This window comes from Populus nigra, chromosome 8 (genome assembly GCF_951802175.1).
Source record: "Populus nigra chromosome 8, ddPopNigr1.1, whole genome shotgun sequence".
NCBI classification, from domain to species: domain Eukaryota; kingdom Viridiplantae; phylum Streptophyta; class Magnoliopsida; order Malpighiales; family Salicaceae; genus Populus; species Populus nigra.
This window is the reverse complement of record NC_084859.1, coordinates 12,421,054-12,441,589: the sequence shown is the minus strand read 5'-3', so window position 1 is coordinate 12,441,589 and position 20,536 is coordinate 12,421,054. Positions and strand designations below refer to the sequence as shown.

At 33.1% G+C, this 20,536-nt stretch overlaps 1 protein-coding gene across 4 annotated transcripts; it reads right to left on the bottom strand.

Moving 5' to 3' along the window:
- Positions 1 to 13,675: 13,675 nt before the first annotated feature.
- On the bottom strand, positions 13,676 to 19,145 carry LOC133700691 (probable transcription factor KAN2). Of its 4 annotated transcripts, none has more exons than XM_062124314.1 (6): positions 18,059 to 19,145; positions 17,761 to 17,837; positions 16,747 to 16,792; positions 16,391 to 16,550; positions 15,046 to 15,103; positions 13,676 to 14,243 (listed from the first exon to the last, which is right to left on the bottom strand). In XM_062124314.1, the coding sequence occupies exons 1-6, from the start codon at positions 18,732 to 18,734 to the stop codon at positions 14,124 to 14,126; spliced, it is 1,137 nt and encodes a 378-aa protein (XP_061980298.1). In that variant the 5' UTR covers positions 18,735 to 19,145; the 3' UTR covers positions 13,676 to 14,123. The 4 variants fall into 4 exon arrangements, with proteins under 4 accessions (XP_061980298.1, XP_061980296.1, XP_061980297.1 ...); XM_062124312.1 differs by having other exon boundaries at positions 15,046 to 15,106; positions 18,059 to 19,142; XM_062124313.1 differs by having other exon boundaries at positions 13,676 to 14,246; positions 18,059 to 19,142.
- Between the last annotated feature and the right edge of the window lie 1,391 nt (positions 19,146 to 20,536).

Genomic DNA, 20,536 nt, shown 5'->3' with positions numbered 1-20,536 from the left:
TAGGGCAGTTCTTCTAGTTCATGGTGTGATCAGTGAATAAGAGATTTTTGGCGGTTTCCTCTCTCATTTTGTTTTTTTTTTTCTTTTTCTGTGTCATATACACACAACTTTCTAATCCCTGTTTGTACCCATGCGCAATCTGCCTTTATTTCTTCTTATTATTGCATTTTATATAACCGGATTAATGATATAAAAAAAAATCCACCGGGAAGAAACAATTATTATTAAAATCTGAGAATTAATTAAATCTGAGTTTTATTTATTTAAGAGATTTAAGCCTTCAAATAAGGGACCCTTTTTAGACTTATAAGTTATAATCTCTATTATTTATTTATTTTATGCGAGGATGATAGTTCTGATGGTTATTAATGCTAGACCAAAGGTGTGTTGACTACCTAATTCTAATTATAGGTATGGAGACAGCATTAAGAACTTCATGCCAGTGCTGGATTAATATTTATAATAATCTGCTTAATTTTGAGATTAAATTGCGAGTATATTGTGTCAAATTAACAAGCAATCATAACTCATTTAAATATTCCTTTTGTTACATAATGTATAGGGTCCATAATTCGGGCATATAATATATATGGTGTTAAAAATGGTAATTACTGTCTCGTGTAAGTAAGGCATGGCTCAGCTTCTTACATGATTTTTCACAAATTCATGAAGGACTGACTCTTTAGTCGACTTTACTGAATCTCTCCCTTCAGCATAAAGCTTGATAAGAACGCGAATCTTTCGTCACCTCTCCAAAAGTTCCAGATTACAGCAATCGCAGAAGCAAGTCCCTTTAGCTTTTTTGTTTTTACAATGGACAGGAAAGCCATATCCTTTTCCTTCTCCTGTGGTAAACCTACCAAGAGAAGCACATGTCACCAATTTGCACACATTTGTCTGTCTAACATGAGTGAAGCAGAGATCGATGACCACTGCCTTATGTCTTATAAAACAAGTTCTTTCTAGTCTTTTGCAAGTGGTTTTACAACAATCCCAAAAGCAGTTCTTAGTAGATATATCACGCGACCAGGAGCAGAACACATATAGAGAGAAAACAAGGAAAACACCTCACAATTCAAGTGGAATACTGCACATATATGTATTTCTTGAAGGATTTGACTTGTTATTCAATCTCAAGTACGACTGACAATTCATTTATGTTCTTTTTCTTGACTCGTCAACATATTTCTTGTGCTTTATTTATGGATTAATATCCTGGGGCTCAATGGCAGTAAACTCGTGCTGCATGAGTTGTACATGTACATAGCACTAATATATACATACACACACACATACATACACACACCACTTACCAGTGAACATGGTTTACAACTGAATAATAACAGTGGGATTCTCATCGAAAGGTGTTGTTCAATCCATGCATGCTACTGTAAAACGACAAACAAATTAGCCAAGTTTTGATTTGTGTACTTGGTACTGCATTTCCTTAAAGCTCTTTTTTTTTTCCAGAAAACAAAAGTGACGATTGTGATAGATCGATCCTACACGCATGAGTCTTAATTCCTTGTTGGATGTATTTGGAGGACTGACGAATATGAGACAAGAATGAATACCGATCATTAACCCTTATAATCAACACATTATATGGGCGTTGATATAAATTAATGTAGAATCTTCAAATTAAGCTGAGTCTTAAATGTATATAAACTAGCTAGAGAGGTTGATGAAATTGGTAGTTTTTGTTTCTCCCTCTCGCTCTCTCTAAAATAAGCTTTCAAATTATATTTTCCCCAAAAAGCTTATATATATGTCTCGTTTTATACATCCAGATAAAAGATAAATACAGAAACTTTACAAATTGGTCCTACAAAACTCTTTCCACATCAGCAGCCCATCTAGGAAGGCAAGCAACAAGGCCACAATTGAATGAATATACCAAAATGAAAAGCAATATTTGCAGAAATTGGAGTGTTTGGAAAGCATGAAATTAATCAAGGATGTGGTAAAATTAAATTGCTGTGAAAAATAATATTTTCTTGTGCATTTAAAAAGCCTCTTCAAGGACAAATGTTTGCAGGTCCTATGGAGCTGCATCTGCATGCATGACCAGCGCATTAAATTTGTTGCATGAACATACCACCCTTCATGCTGTCACATTATGACACAACATGGACCCTCCCTCCAACTTTTTCATGCACAACAACAACTACAATAAAGCTTCTCGAGCTACTCAATAAACGCTGCAAATTTTATGAAAAGACATTGGTGGATGGAAGCAATAGAGAAAAAATAAAAATTACATCATCCTTGCGTGCCTCCTTTCATTCTTTGAGCGGGTGACCAGATCTGACGGTTGACAGGACCCTCGAGCATCCATAACAGCGAGACGTGATCTTAACACGTGTAAAGATCGTGGGCCAAGAATGAATAAATGATAGTGTAATGATGATTTAATAATTTTATTTGACATTCTATGTTCGTCAATTAGTGCAGTAGATTAACTCTAATGAGTCTGCTCTAGAAACAGTACGGCCTCCTAGGAGCTCAAGGGCCCTTCACAGGTAGTCTCTCTGTCCAGTGTCCACTGCCACCCCTGTGACGCGACGCTAGCTACTGCTTTTGTTTCCTCTGCTTCTTTTGCACACAAACCGTCCTCCTCCTCCTCCTCTTCTTCTTCAATTAATTGACAACATTCAAAAAATAGAGCCCACGTCTACCTTTTTCATGTGCAATAGTTTCTTAGTGCTAATTATGGAATTATACCTATAGATTCAACAGGACCAGGGAATATAAGCATGGTTATGCATGGTTATAATTAAAAAAGAAATTAGTAATCGCATTTCTCATGAGCGCGCAACCCTTACCGCGAAAAAAGAAAACGCCGTGATACTTCACTATTCTCTTTATAAAATTAGCATCGTAATAAAAGTATGCAAGCGTTCAATTCCAAGATGTAAAATTGCAACCCATTACTTTACCACTCAATTTCTCACCAGAGTGACAGTACAGTGAAAAACAAAATTCATGTAAATGCTAATATATTTAAGCGTTTTTCTTTCTTTTTGTTGTTTCTTTTGCAATTGTTTTAGAATAACTTTATCTATCTTTCTATTTTTTAATCAATAAAAAAATTATAATATTATAATATTTCTATTTAGAATAACTTTATCTTGATTTTAAAATTTCTTCGTTGAATATCTAGAGATAAGCTCTGATGCTTTTATCTTCTCGTTAGATGATGGAAAAGAGCTCAATCATGTTTTTTTAGATGAAATACTAATACTAAAATAAAAAATAAACTTAAAACAGAGATCAACTTACATATAAAATCTCAACCATGTGTTGCTCATTTCTTAGATAAGATTTTTCCCATTGTGAGATGACTTCCTTGAGAAGTTGTTATCTTTTACGAGATGATTTCTTTGAGAAGCTTTCATCATATGTGAGATCCACCTACAACCCAAATCTCAATTGAATTTTCCACACTTCCTTTAGAATCTTGCATAGACTATAAGACAAATGTATACCCCACTCTCTAGAAAAATACATAAACAGGTTAGTTGTCTCCATTAACATAGTGGATGACTAGAGAATCCCATTAAAAATTATTTACAAACATAAAAGTTACATTCATACAGAAACGAAGCCATTCAGATGACAGGACGTGTATCATAGTATTGTATAATTGACGATGTTTTATATAGAAGATCTATCCCAGCTCTATTATTGAAATAAATGTCCTCATAAGAGAGCTCCTATGTCTTACAAGAAATACATAAAGGCATATATAACTTACATACATGCTCTCAAGCTCTTGCAGCTCAGGCGACACGAGTAAGATTTTATTGGCCAACCATACTTCAGGATATCATGGACTTAGTGAAAAGGTGTGATAAATGTCAGAGTTTTAGACTAGTCCCCCGAAAACCATCTGCAAAAAATGACCACTATAACTTCCTCTTAGTTGTTTGCACAATGAGGAATGAATATCCTAAGTCCATTTCCCAATGCCAAATGCAAAAGGCAATTTGTCCTAGTACTTGTGGATTATTTTATCAAATGGGTTGAAGCAGAAGTTTTAGTATAAATAACCACTAACAAAATACTCTTATTCTTTTGGAAAAACATCATATGCCATTTTGGGCTTTCTAAAGTTTTGATTATAGATAATGATACACAATTCAGCAATCATAAGATCAGAGAATATTGTCAGAGACTTCACATTGATTATCGTTTCTTCTCAGTAACACATCCCTAGATAAATGATCAAGCTGAGCTGACTAATAAATTTCTACTAAATGGATTGAAGAAAAAAAACAAAGGAAGATTTGAGTCCATTATAGGCCTGAAGTTCTTTAACATATTGATTGACCACCATTTTAAACACTAAATATCATCTTATTTATATATCTTAAATTTTAGAACATCATCATGTTGAAAATAGAATAACAGACCACCCGTATTTGAACTTAGCAAATCTTTAGAGCATGTATTAAGAAGCTAAAATAATTGAAATAACACCAGAGAATAACAAAAACTAGAGAACCTAAAGCTATGGGTTAACAAATACTTTGATCCAATAAAGACTGCGCGCATATATATATATATAACCAAGACACCACAAAAGCATAGGATGTAATTTCATGACCATGCTATAAATTATTCTGTACGAGACTCATCGCTGTTATTATTATTATGTAAGCCAACAACCTAACAAGCATCAGTGGTAGCATCCCAAGACGAGAAAAGGAGGAATTGAAATCTATTTTGGTAGAAATTTAAGATAGCAACAATAAACAACCGACAGTTTACTGCATCATAAATACCAAATATATAAATAAATAAATTAAATAGGAAGATTTGCCAAAAAGTCACAACTTGTGTGATACACATCTTGATTATACGTTAGATTAACACCACGCACAGATTTTATTGCTACATAATGTTGAAAATTCTTCTAAACAAAGGGTGCGTTGGTGAAAAGGGAAGGGTCCAGTGTTGTTCCTTTAATTACTTCCCAACTTAATTACTTGGTTTACAAACTCTAATACACTCTCTAAGGAAGTATTTGAAAATGTATTACCAGTTAATTTTTAAAGTATTTTTTATTTGAATATATATAAAAAATAATTAATTATTTATTTATTTTAAAAATTATTTTTTATATCAACGTATCAAAACGATTTAAAAATATATAAAAAATTATTTTAAATAATTTAATTTAAAAAAATCATGAAACATGAATTGCATCACAATCCCAAACAATTATCAAATCTTCTCTCTTTTATTTATATTTAAATTTAAGTTTTTGTTAACCTGAAAAGTTAATATTCTGGTCATCAACCACGAAAAGTTCTACGTATCCGTCCACATCTTCACACCGATTATTTTATCACTCGTTATGGAGTGCTGCTTGCTATCAAGTACTGCTAGTCAAGTGTCTCGGACCATTTACAAATTTATTACTGTCAAGATGATAATCTCACGTGACGGTCACGTGTCTCCTGCCAACAATATGGCTTCATACGCTCCAGCTTAGCCTTAGGCTTGAAAGCTGAGAGAAGCTCGAGCTCATCCACATCTTTCTCCATCACTGATATGTAAACCTATGAATGGATTGGATATACAGAGAGAGAGAGAGAGAGGGAGGGAGGGAGGGAGGGAGGGAGGATAGTAATGATGACAGCAATAATTACTAAAAAGTCACCATGCAGACAAGACTTGTCAAAATATATATAAAAAAACGTGGCAAGATCAGAATCTTGATAATGTTAATATGAAAGAAATACGGCAGCCCCAGCTGTTGTCTGCTTCTTTCATTCTGTCCACCACCCTCTCTCTACAGTAGCCTCCGCTCATAGGTCATTTAAAGTGGCCTTTCCAATTTCAAACATTTTTGTCCCTCCATGGACTTAATTTGCTGACTCACGATTGACCCGTATTTAATTACTTTTGTGAATTAATATATACTCCCACCGTTAATCCAAAATTACACCGAAGTTTTTAAATTAAAACAAATATTTTAATTTTGACACAATGAAGTAAGTTACGGGAATTCGAAATTCAAACTTTCGGAATAGTTTCTAGATAATCAAAGATAATCTGAAGTCTTTTTTTATGGTCAAAGATATTGTTTGCAGAATAGTTTCTAAATAATAAAGATAATCTGAAGTCTTTTTTTATGGTCAAAGATATTATCAAAATAATTTTTTTGTTGCAGAATAGTTTCTAGATAATAAAAGATAATCTGAAGTCTTTTTTTATGGTCAAAGATATTATCAAAATAATTTGTTTGTTGATTAAGATATTTTTTTTTTAATATAACTTTATGATAACATTTAGTTACTATTTTAAGATAAAAAAGATGTCACGATATGTTTTTTTTTTGTTTTTTTATTTTTAAAAGTAAAAATTCCTTGATACTAATTCTAAAGTTTGAATCTAAATAATTAATAATTTGTGAAGCTATGAGTTATTCTAAATTTTAAAAACTAAAATTATTCTATTTTCATTGAAAGATAAAAGAGATAAAGACAATAGAGGTAAAAAGAACATGTCATCTTACTTCTCTTGTTTATAAAGGGAAGATATTCATTTCAAAATAGATAGATTTATTTTATATTGTTGTTTTTGTTTCTCTAACAAAATACATTTATTTCCTTTCTATATCTATCATGTATGTCATATGATACTAATCAAACACAATCTAAAAGATGCATTCCTGACATTGACCTTGTGTGTTTAAAGAAATTTATTAAAATTTTCTTGATGTTAATTCTAAATTTTGAATTAAAAAAATAATGGTTTGTGTATAGACATGTAAAATTTAAAATTAAAATATGTGTGCTTGTATATTACTCATGAAATTATTGAAAATAGAACAAGATTTGATTCATATAATTTTTAATTAATTAAATAATCCAAAAGGATAAGAAAAAGCAACCTCATTATTGATAATTGGCTTCCATTATAGAGTTGTCCTATCTATAATTATCACCAAGCCATGCATATACTTTAAAACTCATTGGTAGTGTTTGATATGTTGAATAATATTGATAGGTTGGACAAGACATAATTGAACATGATTGGATAAATAATTATTTTGTTGTATTTAGTATGATTTGGATTGGACTGAATAATTTATCTTATTTTGTATTTGGTAGATACTGAACGGGACTTAGCCAAACAGGGGCCTAGACTAGTCCAAGGTTTTTTTTAAAAATAGAGGAAGGGTTGATTAGATCTGGCTTTGGCAAAAATTCGGGTTGAGCTGTAACCTAGTCGACCCGAGATAAAACATGAGTTAAAAAATTCAAGTTGAGTTTTAAAATTATGATAATTACTGCTTTTATCTTAATATTGACCCTGGCCTTATCTTGGGTCGACCCCAAGTCAATATTTAAAACTATGATAATAATCATTTTTATTTCTATGTAATTTTGGGTCAACCCAAGTTGACCATCCCAACCTGTAACTTGAGTTTTGTCATGGTTCGACCCTCTAGTCGAGTTTTAAAATTATAATAATAATAATTTTTTATGTTGACCCGAGTCATTGATCAATTTGACTTGTGACCCAAGTCTTGTCTCAGTTAACTCCTAAATTAGGTTTTAAAACTATAATAATAACTTTTTTTCTTCTTATATGGACCTAGTTAATGGTCAAACCGACCCATGACCTTAGCCTTAGCTCGGGTCAACCTCTTAGTCTAGTTTTAAAATTATGATAATAATTATTTTTATTATTATATTGACCCGAATAAATCCGGATTAACCTTTGTATAAAGAATTGGACAAGCTTGCCTTATCTCTTTTAATGAGATAAAAATTTCTCCACTAGAATAACTTTAAACATGATAAAAATTAATTTTTTTACTATTTAAAAATACACCAAACAACTTCACAATGAAATTGTCTAGTCAAGTCTATTTTGTTCAAAATATTAAACACTACATTTTGTATTTTTTGTATTTTTTTTTCTATTCTTTTCCCCCATTGCAAAGCACCCCGTGTGAAGCTAAATCATTCCTTCAAATGTGAAACTAAAAAAGAAAGTTATTCCTCAACCTGCCTTTTCTCATGGGATTATCACCTTTCTCTTTTTATCTTAAACTTTCTTTGACCAGAAATGCAAAAACACAACCATCCTATCAGCAAGTGTAAACAATTATTCCAAATTTCCTAGACTTCTACCATGTTCCCTTTCTCTTTCATTTGTCTCCTAAAGAGAGGTTGAAAAGGATTTCACTTGCAAAAGCTTTCTTGAGAAAAAAAGAAGAAGAATAAAGTCATATTTGCATCTTTCCATCAATTCATTAAAAAAAAAAAACTTTTGCTATCAATTTAAACATTTATATTTTTAATTTCAGCCAATTGAATATAATTTTTTCAATATTGAAAAATGATCTTAACCAATTGAGCACTCCTTTTCACTACATGAGTCGTCATTATCAACCTTTTTTTTCATTCATGTTAACATCTTTTTTCCATCCCATCCTCTTTACTGAGTAGTTTCTTTTTCCAATTTAAATAAATTCTACTTAATTAGTTGAAATTGAAAATATTGAATAATAATTTGTCGGAAAAAACCCATAAAACTTGAAAAATTGAAATTGAAAAATTGAAATTATAATAAAAATAAGGAATTAAGTTGATTAATACAAATTAATCAAACTCTTACGTGAAAATTTGAGACGTGCCATTTTCTAGAGAGAAAATGAAAATTTTATTATATATATAAACTCCTAGCTAGCTAGCTAGTTTCGAATACAGAAGACTCGGTATTAGAATCACTAACTATTATGCAACTTTACTGTGAGAGTAGAATTCAGTTTTGGTTCTTTCTGAATGAAAAAAGAAAAGGAGAGATAAAGAACGCGTTTTTCTTTGCCTGGACACCACAAATCAACAACATGGAAAGTACTGTGATTATTTCTTGAAACTGTATAATTCAAATATAGGTGCTTCAGCAATTGTGCAAGCAGTGATTCGAGATTGGACACCAAACAGTTGGACCCATTAGTGTTACCCGGTGATTTAACGCCTTCGTGTAGGGCTTGAAACTTTTTCACAAACTGTCCATTGTTTGGCTTAATATGTGCCAAAAAGCATAAAATTCTGCACTTATAGAATGAAACATCTGACTAGAGAACAAAATTTTGGTAGGAATCTAGCTGTACACAAAGACTCCATGTTCTTGCCTGCTCTATTCAATCTCTAGACTTTTTGCTTATAACTATTTCAATCATTATCTTGAAATCTCCGCTCATGAAGGACTAGTGTTGAGGCATTTTCTTCGACATTATTGCTCTCAACATTTTCAGCCATAACTTGCCAACTGATCAGTGATCGATCAATCATCAAGAATACAGTATACATGTAGTGTCAAACAATCAGCAGTCCTGCTTGAGAATGTTGAGATGGAATTAAACATTGGTCCCTTAGGGTGTGTCATAGATAGCTTTGTCTCAAAACAGTTTGATCAAGAGGCATTAATTTTTCTAAATTACTAGCCAAAATACTAGTGATGATTCAGTTTTATCATAACTTAGTTTGAACAAGGAAAGTGTTTGGACACAAAACCCGGCTGACTAAAACTATAGAAAAAAAAAACCAACGGTAACGCTGATGGAAAATACTTCATTAATTGTTGTTTACTAACGAAATTTGCATAGAAAATTTTCCATAATAATTTCCAATGGAAAAGGTGATAGAATAAAATAAACAAATAAAAATATTTTGTTATAATATATTCTATCGGTATTGTTGACATGTTCAATTACCAACAAAATTATTGATTGAATTTCCATCAATGATTTAAAATGAATTAAAACCTGTTGTTATCTCAAATCCCTGTTTTTTTTTTCCTTCATTTTAGTTAAGGGTTTTCTACAACATTTCTTCTTCTTCTTCTCCAATAGCCCCCTTCACAAATCCGGTGTTGACAAGTCTCCTCTCCCCATCTAAAGTTTGATTTCTTGTTTAATAAGTTTAGGGTTTGATTTTTTAGCTAATTAATTGGTTGCTAATTCCGTTCTTTTATGCTATTTAATGCTAATTGTTCTATAGTCGATGGTAATTTATGGTTTTTTGAGTGAGTGGGTGATTTAGTTATAAAAAAGGTTGGATTTAGTTGCAATTTCATCACATATTTTTTTAGTGGTGGTTATTGTTATTGAGAATTTATTAGAATTTAGTTACAATTCTTTCTTTCCAACTCATTCTATACAATCATGGGGTTTTGACATAGTATCTGGAGAAACAAGGCTAAAAGGGTATGTTCTCTTTGCCTCTTGAATTTCAACTTTAAATCTTCCTTCTTCTTCTTTTTTGCTCACGATTTGAGCTTTGACATAGATTTAAGGCATAAAATAGTATTAATCTAATGCATCTTGAAGTTGATTTCTCTCTTGTTCATAGTCTATATGAGAGTTTAGAGTTTATGCCTCGCGGAATTGGGCAATTAGCTTCTCGACAGATGTTGTCATGTTTTGTGATTGCAAAAACTAGTCCTGAATCCAAGGTGGTTTGTGAACTGAATGAGTTGAGTAGGTTAAATGAATTTAGAGTGAACCTTGATATAATAGCGAAGGGATATGAGAGGAATTTCCTGGTCTGAAATGATGGTGGGGGAAAAAGTAATGATGAGATAAATGATGATAGTGATGAGCCAACGGAAGAATAAGAGTTAATAGTGCTTTAATAGGTTTTCATGATATTTCTCTTTATAACTATGACATATGTATACATACATGTCCATGTATAAGATCCCTTCAAAACTGTAATGTTTGGTGTATTTATTTTAGCTAGTTTATTCGGATGCTGAAGGCAAATCAAAAATATATGTGGTGGTGTTGAAAAGTGCAATTTCTTAAAGTATTAGTCATGTACCAAGTAAACCATATACACCCCTAAATTTGGCTATGTAATTTCCACCATATAAATTAATTGAGACGTATTTCTTTTTTAAATGATCATAAAGGGCACACCATAATTTCTTAACAAAATTAGTGATTTTTTAGAGTTGTTGATATGAAAAAGAATGATGACGTGACATATTAATTAATGACATCAAACTTTAATGTATGTCTGCTACTAGTTATTGTTTGAATCTTTATGTGTGTGTGTGTGTTTTGATAACTCGACGCAAATTCAAAGGCATATGAGAAACTAAAAGGCCGAAGGCAAGAAAGCAATCCGAAGAAAAGTCTAGGTCATGAAAAAAAGAAGAAAACGAAAAGGATTAAAAAAAATTCTAAATATATAATTTAACAAAATTTGAATTGAATTTTCTAAATATATAATCTCACGTGCAAGGGCTTGCCCGGTTTAGCAAGTGGAGGATAAAACCGGTCAAAAGTTGCACATATCAAAGAGCTTTTATATTCAAAGGACTACTACAAATTTTTCAGCACTTTCACAGAAGCTTTCCGTTTTGTGGTAAAATGTCATTTACGAATTGCAAGGTGCAATCTTCTTTTGTAAAGCTACATTATCATGGCAGTTCCATGCTTTAACCATACTAAATTTAAAGTGCAATGATAAAGTTAATGATTACATGAACAATTTTGTTCCTAGAATGACCAAAAAAACAGAAAAAGCTTAGAGTTTCGGCATTTTCTGGGTGAATCGGCATGTAATGTGCTAAAAGCATGTTGCATGGTGGAAAGGAGATTAATATAAAAACAAAAATCCCATGGACGATGCAATTTGTGCAACTTTTGGGAACTAACAATGCCCAGTTGATTGATCTGAGATGAAATATATGGATTTGTTCAAAGATAATACTGTTTCATTTAAATATCTTTTCCAAAATGGCTAGCAATCGTACTGGGATAACACTCCGAGTGAGTGATCTGGGATTATGATGATTCAAAATTTCTCAATTTAAATAAAAAAAAATCATTTCCAACAACAAAACAGTTTGCTTAGTTTTGAAAAAACAAGAGATACTGAGTGTTTAGTAGAGTATTTAGTAGGTACGATGGACAAAAATGGATTAGATATTACAATTTTTTTAAAAGTTGTTTATGTATACTTCGACTGTATACAAATCAATTTTTATCTTGAATAAATTTATTTTAGATCTTTATACAATTGTTATTATTTATAAAATGACTATAATGCTTTTCATGTAAATATAACTCAACACTCTAAAACCATCTCCTCTGCTTCCTCTACCATGTATCTATATAGAAAATATAATAGGCATATTATATATAAGAAATATTATAATTATTTTTGTATTGTAATCTCTATCATTATTATTTGGTATTATATGGTCCTCTCTCTCTCTCTCTCTCTCTCTCTCTCTATATATATATATATATATATATATATATATATATATATATTAAATAACAGGTTAAGCATTCTAAATATTCCGAACTCTTCATTGGATTGGTCACTTCTCTCCATGTCTTTGGCAAACTTTATAACAAGTTTAGTCCCTGAGCGGAATGTATCGCTTTTAATTCTGATCTTCGACTCAGTAGTTGAATGCTTTGTTTCCTTTTTATTTTGATATTTCTCAAAATAATTATGGCTGAAAGAAGAATTCACGGATAATGGTGTTTCTTTTCCTTTGGATATTATTGTTACTTTTAAAGTAATGTCTTTTGCTTTATGTTTTATTTATGGGTTTGATTTTGTTGATTAATTTTTTTTTTACAATTAATTTAATATAAGATGTTAGAGAGGTGATTAGCATAAAAATTACATGTTAATTAACATAAAAAATCATGAATTTTTTTTTGATAAGATAATATTTAAATAAATACTAATAATGATTTTTTAAAAATATATATATTTATTCATTAGATTAAAAAAATAATTTTGTTTAAAATATATGTTATAAATTATACTTTAAATATTAGACAAGATAACCCTGAGGGGTGTAGCTCAACTGGTCAAGCTCTATGTTTGCTCCCTAGAGGTCACTAGTTCGAGTCTTACAAATCTCAGGATCACTGAAAACTTACATGGTCGTTAACTTCAGGGCCTGTTGGATTAGTTGAGGTGCATGTAAGCTGACCCGAACAACCATGTTAAAAAAAATAAAAATTATTAGACAAGACAAGAAAATTATTGACATTACAGTATGTTGTTTTATCTAGTATAATGTTTACCAAACATAAAATAGAAAAAATTATCCTATCTAGTCCAATACACATCAAACACAAGATACAATAACTTAAATTCTTAGGTGATATCCTAAGATATGATTTAAATAATTTTCTAACACATCCTTTCAAGTAGAAGCCTTCTAGATTTAAAACTTTCACGAGCTTATTTATATAATTTTATAACACACCTTTCAATTAAAAACTCTTTGAACTTGAAAACATACTACCTTGTGCTTGATTTTTTTATCAAATAAAATAAAGGTGATGAAATTCAAATTTATAACTGCTTAATTAAAAAGATTGTGATATCATATTAAAGAACCATCTTAACACAGTTGTTTCAATTATTAGGTGACATCTTCAAATATAATTTAAATATTTTTCTAACAATTTCAAGCACAAAAATTGATAAATGGTTATAAAAAGGCGTTGTGGAAAAATTATTTTTCTTCTGGATGTTGCAATTTCAGTTTTCCCATGCCTTTATTTCGAATGCTTTCCTGGCTTATATTCTCAAAGTGTTGCTTTTCCTTTGTTCGTAGAGTATAAAGCATGTGACAATGCCTAGGAATGAAAATAGAGCCCCAACTCTTTGGTAAAAATATGAAAATATTTTATATTAATGTAAAGTGCTCCATTACAATTACCAAGGATCGCTTTATACGTTGAGATGGTTAAAGTTCTCTCTCTCCATCTCTCTCTAAAGGTCTCTCTCTCTCTCGTTCTCTTTTCTCCGAGAGTGCAATAACATACAAAATCAATTAGATTTCATATTTACGTAGGAATATAATATGTTGATTTGGATTTCACTGCTTGATATGAAGGACATGCCTTTTCCACTCTTCACCTTTTGTTGCTTTCTGTCTTTCCTGTCCCTTTGTCATTCTTTAGCTCTCCTTTTCTTTTCTTTTTTTCTTCCTTTTCTTTTCTTTTTCTTTTTCTTTAGCTCTGATTTTCTCACCTGGGTACCTGATTCTCTTCACCAGCATCCCCTCAGAGATAATAATGATTCAAAATGAGGAGTACACAGTGGATAACTTCAATGTGGCCTGCCCAAAGTGAACTCCAAATTAGGCTTCTTGGGGCTTGTCCCTGAAACGGTCGATGAGCTTACATCTGATATTTTCTCATAGCTCAAGCACTTTGGATCCATGCCCTTCTGCTGTAAGAGAAAACAAAAAAGTTGTTCAAAATTGAAATGAGAGACCATAAAAAGAAAACAAAGGGTAGCTGTAGCTAGGACAATAAATCACATAGAGCAGAGTAGCACAAGGGAAGTGTGTGAAGGTGGGAATCAAAGGACATTTGACTCAGGGAATAATAGAATATTTATCAAAGAAAAAGAAGTATGGCTAGGAGTACATTTTGAAAGACTGCCAAAGTGTGACCACTGTGCATTTCCCAATACGAGTACCTAATAGTACACTTATTTACTAGCATTATTTTATGAATATGAATAATCTTACCTGTGTAATTATATATTTGACTCTACCTACCTACTCTCTTGTTTATATATATGAGCCATATATATCCAGGTCAACAAAATTGGGTTGGTAATTCAAGGAGTGCTCAGGTTTAAGGTGTATTTAGGGTTTTGTTTAATCATGAGCATGGAAATGCCCTTCCTTCCTTCCTTTTTTTTTTGAAAAAAAAAGTTTTCCATATATATATATATATATATAAACTATTCTCCCCTGTGATAAAGGAAAAAAATTATTCTCCATCCCTTAAATAATCTTTTAAAATTACTTAATTCCTCTTCAACGAGTGGATAACCTAAGCAAAGAATATGGAAAGGCCTTGCCTTTCTTGTATCTTTCCAATGGGTAGGGCTTGGGGAAGAGAGAAAAGAACAAATCTGCTTTTCTTCACCAGTTCCAGCAACAGAACATTTATGTGTTGGATACAACATCTTGAAACTCATGGACATTATAGGAAAGAAAGATTTGAAATTTTGGTACCTCAAGTGGTGGTAAGTTTCCGTCAGAATCCTTTAATTTCCCATGCAACCAAGCTTCCCTGCTAAAAACCAACAGATTGAGAGAATATTTCCTATCAGTGGAAGCCATGCAGAGAATAAAAAGCAAAACTAAGAAAAGAAAGCAATCTTTTACTGTCTTGTTTATAGTTCCCTTCGCTTTACATTTTATCTTTGTGCTGATTGAAGATAAAGTTGAGCTCACCCATGTGATAGCCCATGACACATAGCAACAGATAGCAAGGAAGTCTCAAAGGGCATATCACTTTGGCACCACGATTTTCCAATAATGGGGCCATCACAGGGTTTATCTTTGACACTAAGTATTCTAACTGTAGGCCCCATTTAATAGTTCTCTCTATCAGAGCCCACAAAATCCGAAGGAAAGAGATATCTCCATTTTTTAGGTGGATTTGTCAAATGGGATTCTCATGTCTTGGAATAATGGTAGGAGAGTGGGTGGATTCTTTAACTTCCTTTTTACCCACTGCTACAAGGAAGAGTATAATTACCCCATCATGGTGTTCCAGTCTTCATGATGGTCGTGGACGGACAGAACAATGCAATGAAATCATTTCTTCCTCTTTTTGTGTTTTCTTGCATGTGGTTACGGTATTTGATATATAATCTTGTGATGTGGAGTAGAGAGAGAGGCAGGATATGGTAGTAGAACCAGTACTTGAGTGATCTTTTTATTTTTTAACCTCGTGTCTAACATGCATAATCCCATTTTTACATTAATCATCCCTAATGAATCTAGATCAAGGAACACCCCCCCCCCCCCCCCCCCCCCCCCCGAGAGAAAAAGAAAGGAAAGGAGTGACTAGAACACGGAAGATGGGATACCTAGTATAACGAGCCATGCAATTTTCATCTGTTTTGTCCTTACCACAAGGAAGTAATCCAAACTTTTCTTTATAAATCATAATTGTCTTAATTTAAGTGCTCTGGGGCCTTCCTTACTTCTAGAAAGAGAAATAACCGTTGACCAAGACGGCAAGTTGATTACTTATAGGCAAATGGACAGTCGGTGTTACGAAATACCCTTAGCAATTAAAACAATTGTGAGAGGGGAAGAATTCAGGTTTAAATCTTGCCTTTGTTAATTACCTTAAAGATCGATCTGAAAAAAGAAAAGAAAAAATTAGAAACTGGGAACTACATCTCAAATTCCTTATGCTTGTTCTACATTCCATTTGTTTGTTATTTTTTTAATTATTATTTTTTTAATTTGTCCTTTTATTCTCCACTAAAGCATGCATTCTGTAACGACGCCATGGCATCAAAGGGTAGACAAGAGATTAATAAGCATGGTACAGCAGTGGTACCTTGAAGAGTTGCTCCAGAGAGCCTGATAGTCCTTGTCCTGGTGAGCATTTGGTCTTCCCTGTTGCATTGACATTTCTGACCTTCTAGGATTTTCAATGTCAAATATCAAATCTTCTGAAGTATCTCCAGATGATCCATTATCGAACACGTCCGATTGCGCTGTACGTACACGATATTAAACAAACAAAAAAGAAGAAGAGGGATTGGGCCGGTAATTAATTAAGACCAACGTAATTAAGGAACATTGATTAACACAATGCTCATTAATAATACTGTTGCCTATGAATATATAATCACAGAAAACTTTCAAGAAGCAAAGACATGAAAGAAAGCATATATAGGGAAAAGCACTAACCCGAAGGAGCTGCTGCTCTATCAGTGGTCTTCACAGTTCGATACATCTGCATCCATTACAATTTCAGAAACAATATTATTAGACTAATTTTGTGATGAAGCATCGAAATTAAGCTTAAATGGGCATTGATTAACAGAGCAAGAAGAATACCGAAAACTTTAAACAGAAAAGGATAAAACGAGAAAAAGTGACCAATATGCTGTTTAGGACACACACAAGAGATGGTTTGATTCAAGTGCAAGTACAAACTGTAAAAAGTGAGATTAATTGAACTCTGAACAGAATCATTTGTTTGCCCATACAAATGCATGTATGTAGATATGTGATGTGGCATGCATGAATGAGATTCAGCATGGTTAAAAAGTGGGGTTGATGAGCCCATGTATGTAGATAGGTGATGTGGCATGCATGGATGAGATTCACCATGGTTAAAAAAGTGGTGTTGATAAACCCATCTGCGAATCATATCATTGAACAATGATGGTTTTTTTTTCTTTTTTCTCTTCAATGTAAGAGAAAATGTTTTTAAAATGAAAAATAATGGACTGAGTGCAAACTTGTCTCGGCTTGGCTATGACTCGTTTTGAATTCCTTGGGCTTTGTCTTACTTGATTCCTGAAATCGATAATAACACCCCCCTCCCCCTCTTCTCTCTCTCTGGTTCATTCTTCCAAGCAAAAAGCTGTTTATTAGCTAGCAGCACCATCAGATCTAATAGAAAAATAAGTGCTTAAAGGATTAGAGAGACCCTCTGCAGGGGAAACATTGGAATTTGTGACATGTGTAATAAAACACCCTTCCTGTAATGTATGCTATCGAAAGGCAAATTCTGCTTAGAAGTACAATTAACACTGCATCAATTTAACACTATTAACTCGAGCTAATAAGTTTTAGTTAGAAAGTTAGTGAGAAAACAAAGAACAATTTTTCCAACATATCTTTTTTTATTTAACAAAAAGGAGTTTGAACACTACAAGCAGGAAGGAAAAACAGTTGAGAGTATGCTTTCATTACCTGCAAATGTGATTTAACATGTGCCAAGGTGAGATCTTTCACATCCATAAGCTCAAGAACTGACTTGGGTGTAGCCCCTAAACCCCAACAAAGAAAAGAGAAGAACAAGGAAAGAGGAAAGGAAAATATGAGTCAAATTTTCTTTTCCAAGTTCCTTTTTTTTTCAGTGTTATTGAAGATGGTAAAAAAAAATGAACAGGAAAGGTGAAAGAAGAAGGGAAAAATTCGGAAACGATAAAAATGAGAATCTAGAAAAGAAGAAAGCCAGAGGAGAAAAAAGAAACAAAATGAAGCATACTTTCATGGCCACCCAATAGCTCAACAGCGTGAACAAAGCGAGCATGAAGAGTGGTAGTCCAACGCATCCTTGGTGCTCTCATACTTCTTTTAGCTGGAAACCTAGACATGAATCTTGATCTCATCGACCCTTGAGACTGATAGGGACTTATACTTGTGGCACTAGAGTTATTAGCAGCCAGAGAAGAAGCTTGGGAGCAAGTATTATCAAAAGTTTGTTGAGAGAATGGAAAAAGAGAAGGAGGGTTTTGGTAGACAGGAATCCCTCTAATGGGTCTCAAGAAACCAAGCTCTTGGCTGAGTCCTTGTTGTTGTTGCTGTTGCTGTTGAAAGAGCACTGGATGATGATTATGCAGGTGGTTTTGTTGGTGATGGTGGTGTGTGTATTGGTTTTGTTGAAAGGAATGGAAGAGATTGTTACCATTACAGTTGTTAGAATTTTGGAGGATATTGTGGAAATGGTTGGAGTTAGGCTCTGAAACCTTTGGATTAGATAGCGAGAGCTCAAAACAGGTATCAGGTTTTGCCATTGAAGAAATAGAGTTTCTCGAGTCCAAAGCTCTCGTCCAAAACCCCAAATCCATCTCTTCTTCTGTTCTCCTCCATGTTGATGTGGGTTTGCTGTTTGGGGGGCTAATCTGAAGAGACAAATCTGGTTGTGCTGGGAATAGCTCCATCTTTAAGCGGCCAAATGAGGCCTCTTAATTAGGTCTCCTAATTATCTCCTCTGTCTTTCTTCTCGTTGTTTTTCTTGTAAGTACAGTGCAATTGGGAAGTGTATGTTTGTTAAGGATCAAGAAATTAAGATGAAGCTGTAGGGGTTTGTTCTGGACAATCTAAGCAAAAAGAGTTGAGAATTTTTCAGGTGAGATTTTTGGGGTTTCTTTCTTTGGATCAAATTGAGGGGAGTAGTTGCAGAGATTTGAGATTGAGAGGAGAGAGAGGGAGAGAGAAGAAATGACAAGGTATGAAGTGAATGGTTGTTTCTTTTGTGTGAAGTATATGTGAGAAAATGACACTTGAGGGACTATACGAAGAGAAGGAGAGGGAGAAAGTAGAGGAGGGTGTGTTTATTTTGTGGACGTGGGGGAGGTAGGGAACTAGGGTGAGAAAGAGAGAAAAAGAGAAAAGTAAGCAAGTTTGGGACTTGATTCCTTTTTACTACTACTACTACTTTTTTTCCCCTCGTTCTTTAGGGGAAAATATATATATTTTAGCGTAAACTTTAACGTGTGCGTGCATTTGTTCCTCAACAACTCGTACTAAACTTTTTAATCCACACACTCTCACTGCAACCTTTTAACAAAACCCTAAAACTGCAATCAATTTTTAATCACCATTGCTGGTTTAATCACTAGGTTTTGTTAATTTCCTAATTATTAAACCACTCATTGTGAACACAATCTAAACATAATTTTCACAGCCAAATAGTTCAATACGCTGTTTAAGTTCTTAATTACTACGTACCATGTTATTTTCTCGTGAGAGATTTATTCTCTTTCTATGGCGCCTATGCTAATTACATGGTTGGTCCTTCAACATTATTAGACGACCAGTGCTGTACATATAGCTTTGTACTAATGGCGGTAGATCGATGGTTCCTTTCCTGTAATTGAGATTTGAGAGCACACACTAGACTCCGCCCGCCCGCCCGCATATTTATATGTATGTGTTCCATAAGAAGGGAAATTTAACATCGCCAAATTACTTACCACCTGCACGAGTATGTCTGGCTTGCAATTAACAGTGTTTTCAAAATAATTAAGCTAATTATACAGCAATCAATCTAACTGGATTCAGAAAGCCTTTGATTTTTTTTCAAGTTGTGTATAATTCTTTCCAGTTTGATTGTCTCAATGAACCGATATTTGCACCGAGAGTCATTCGGGCTGTGCAAATTTTGGCTCGCACCTTTGATTAGGTCATTGCTAGCGCAAGGCTAAAGACTAAAAAGAGCATTTGTAGAGATGAAAATATTATAGTTAATTAAACACAAAGCCCACTACAAAAAAAAAAAAAAAAAGCATCGCTGATGAATTCCTATTTTAGATATAAATGGGTTGAATTCTCCCCCCCTCCTCTTGCTTAAATTGTTGAAACAGTTCAGTACTGGTGCTGGGCCTGAACAGGTGTACCGTCGATGACAATGAGGTCCTTACTTTTAGTTCAAACCCTAATGAACAACACCTTTTTTTCACAAATGATCGAAAACAAAGGTAATGCAGGGTTTAGATGCTTTATTATTGTTGTTTTTTTCTTGAAAACCAGGAAGCATTGCATGAATGCTTGGGCATAGCCTGCAGGTTAGGAATATGGGCCTTATCTAACACTTGCAGAAAAAAAGAAATGAGCTACATAGTAAATGCTTTCAATAATAGTGTCCCTATCGCCTATATATGTGCATCTAAACATACTCTACAATTACATTTAATATTGATCAAACAATTAGGTATATAAATGACTTGATGATCCATCATGT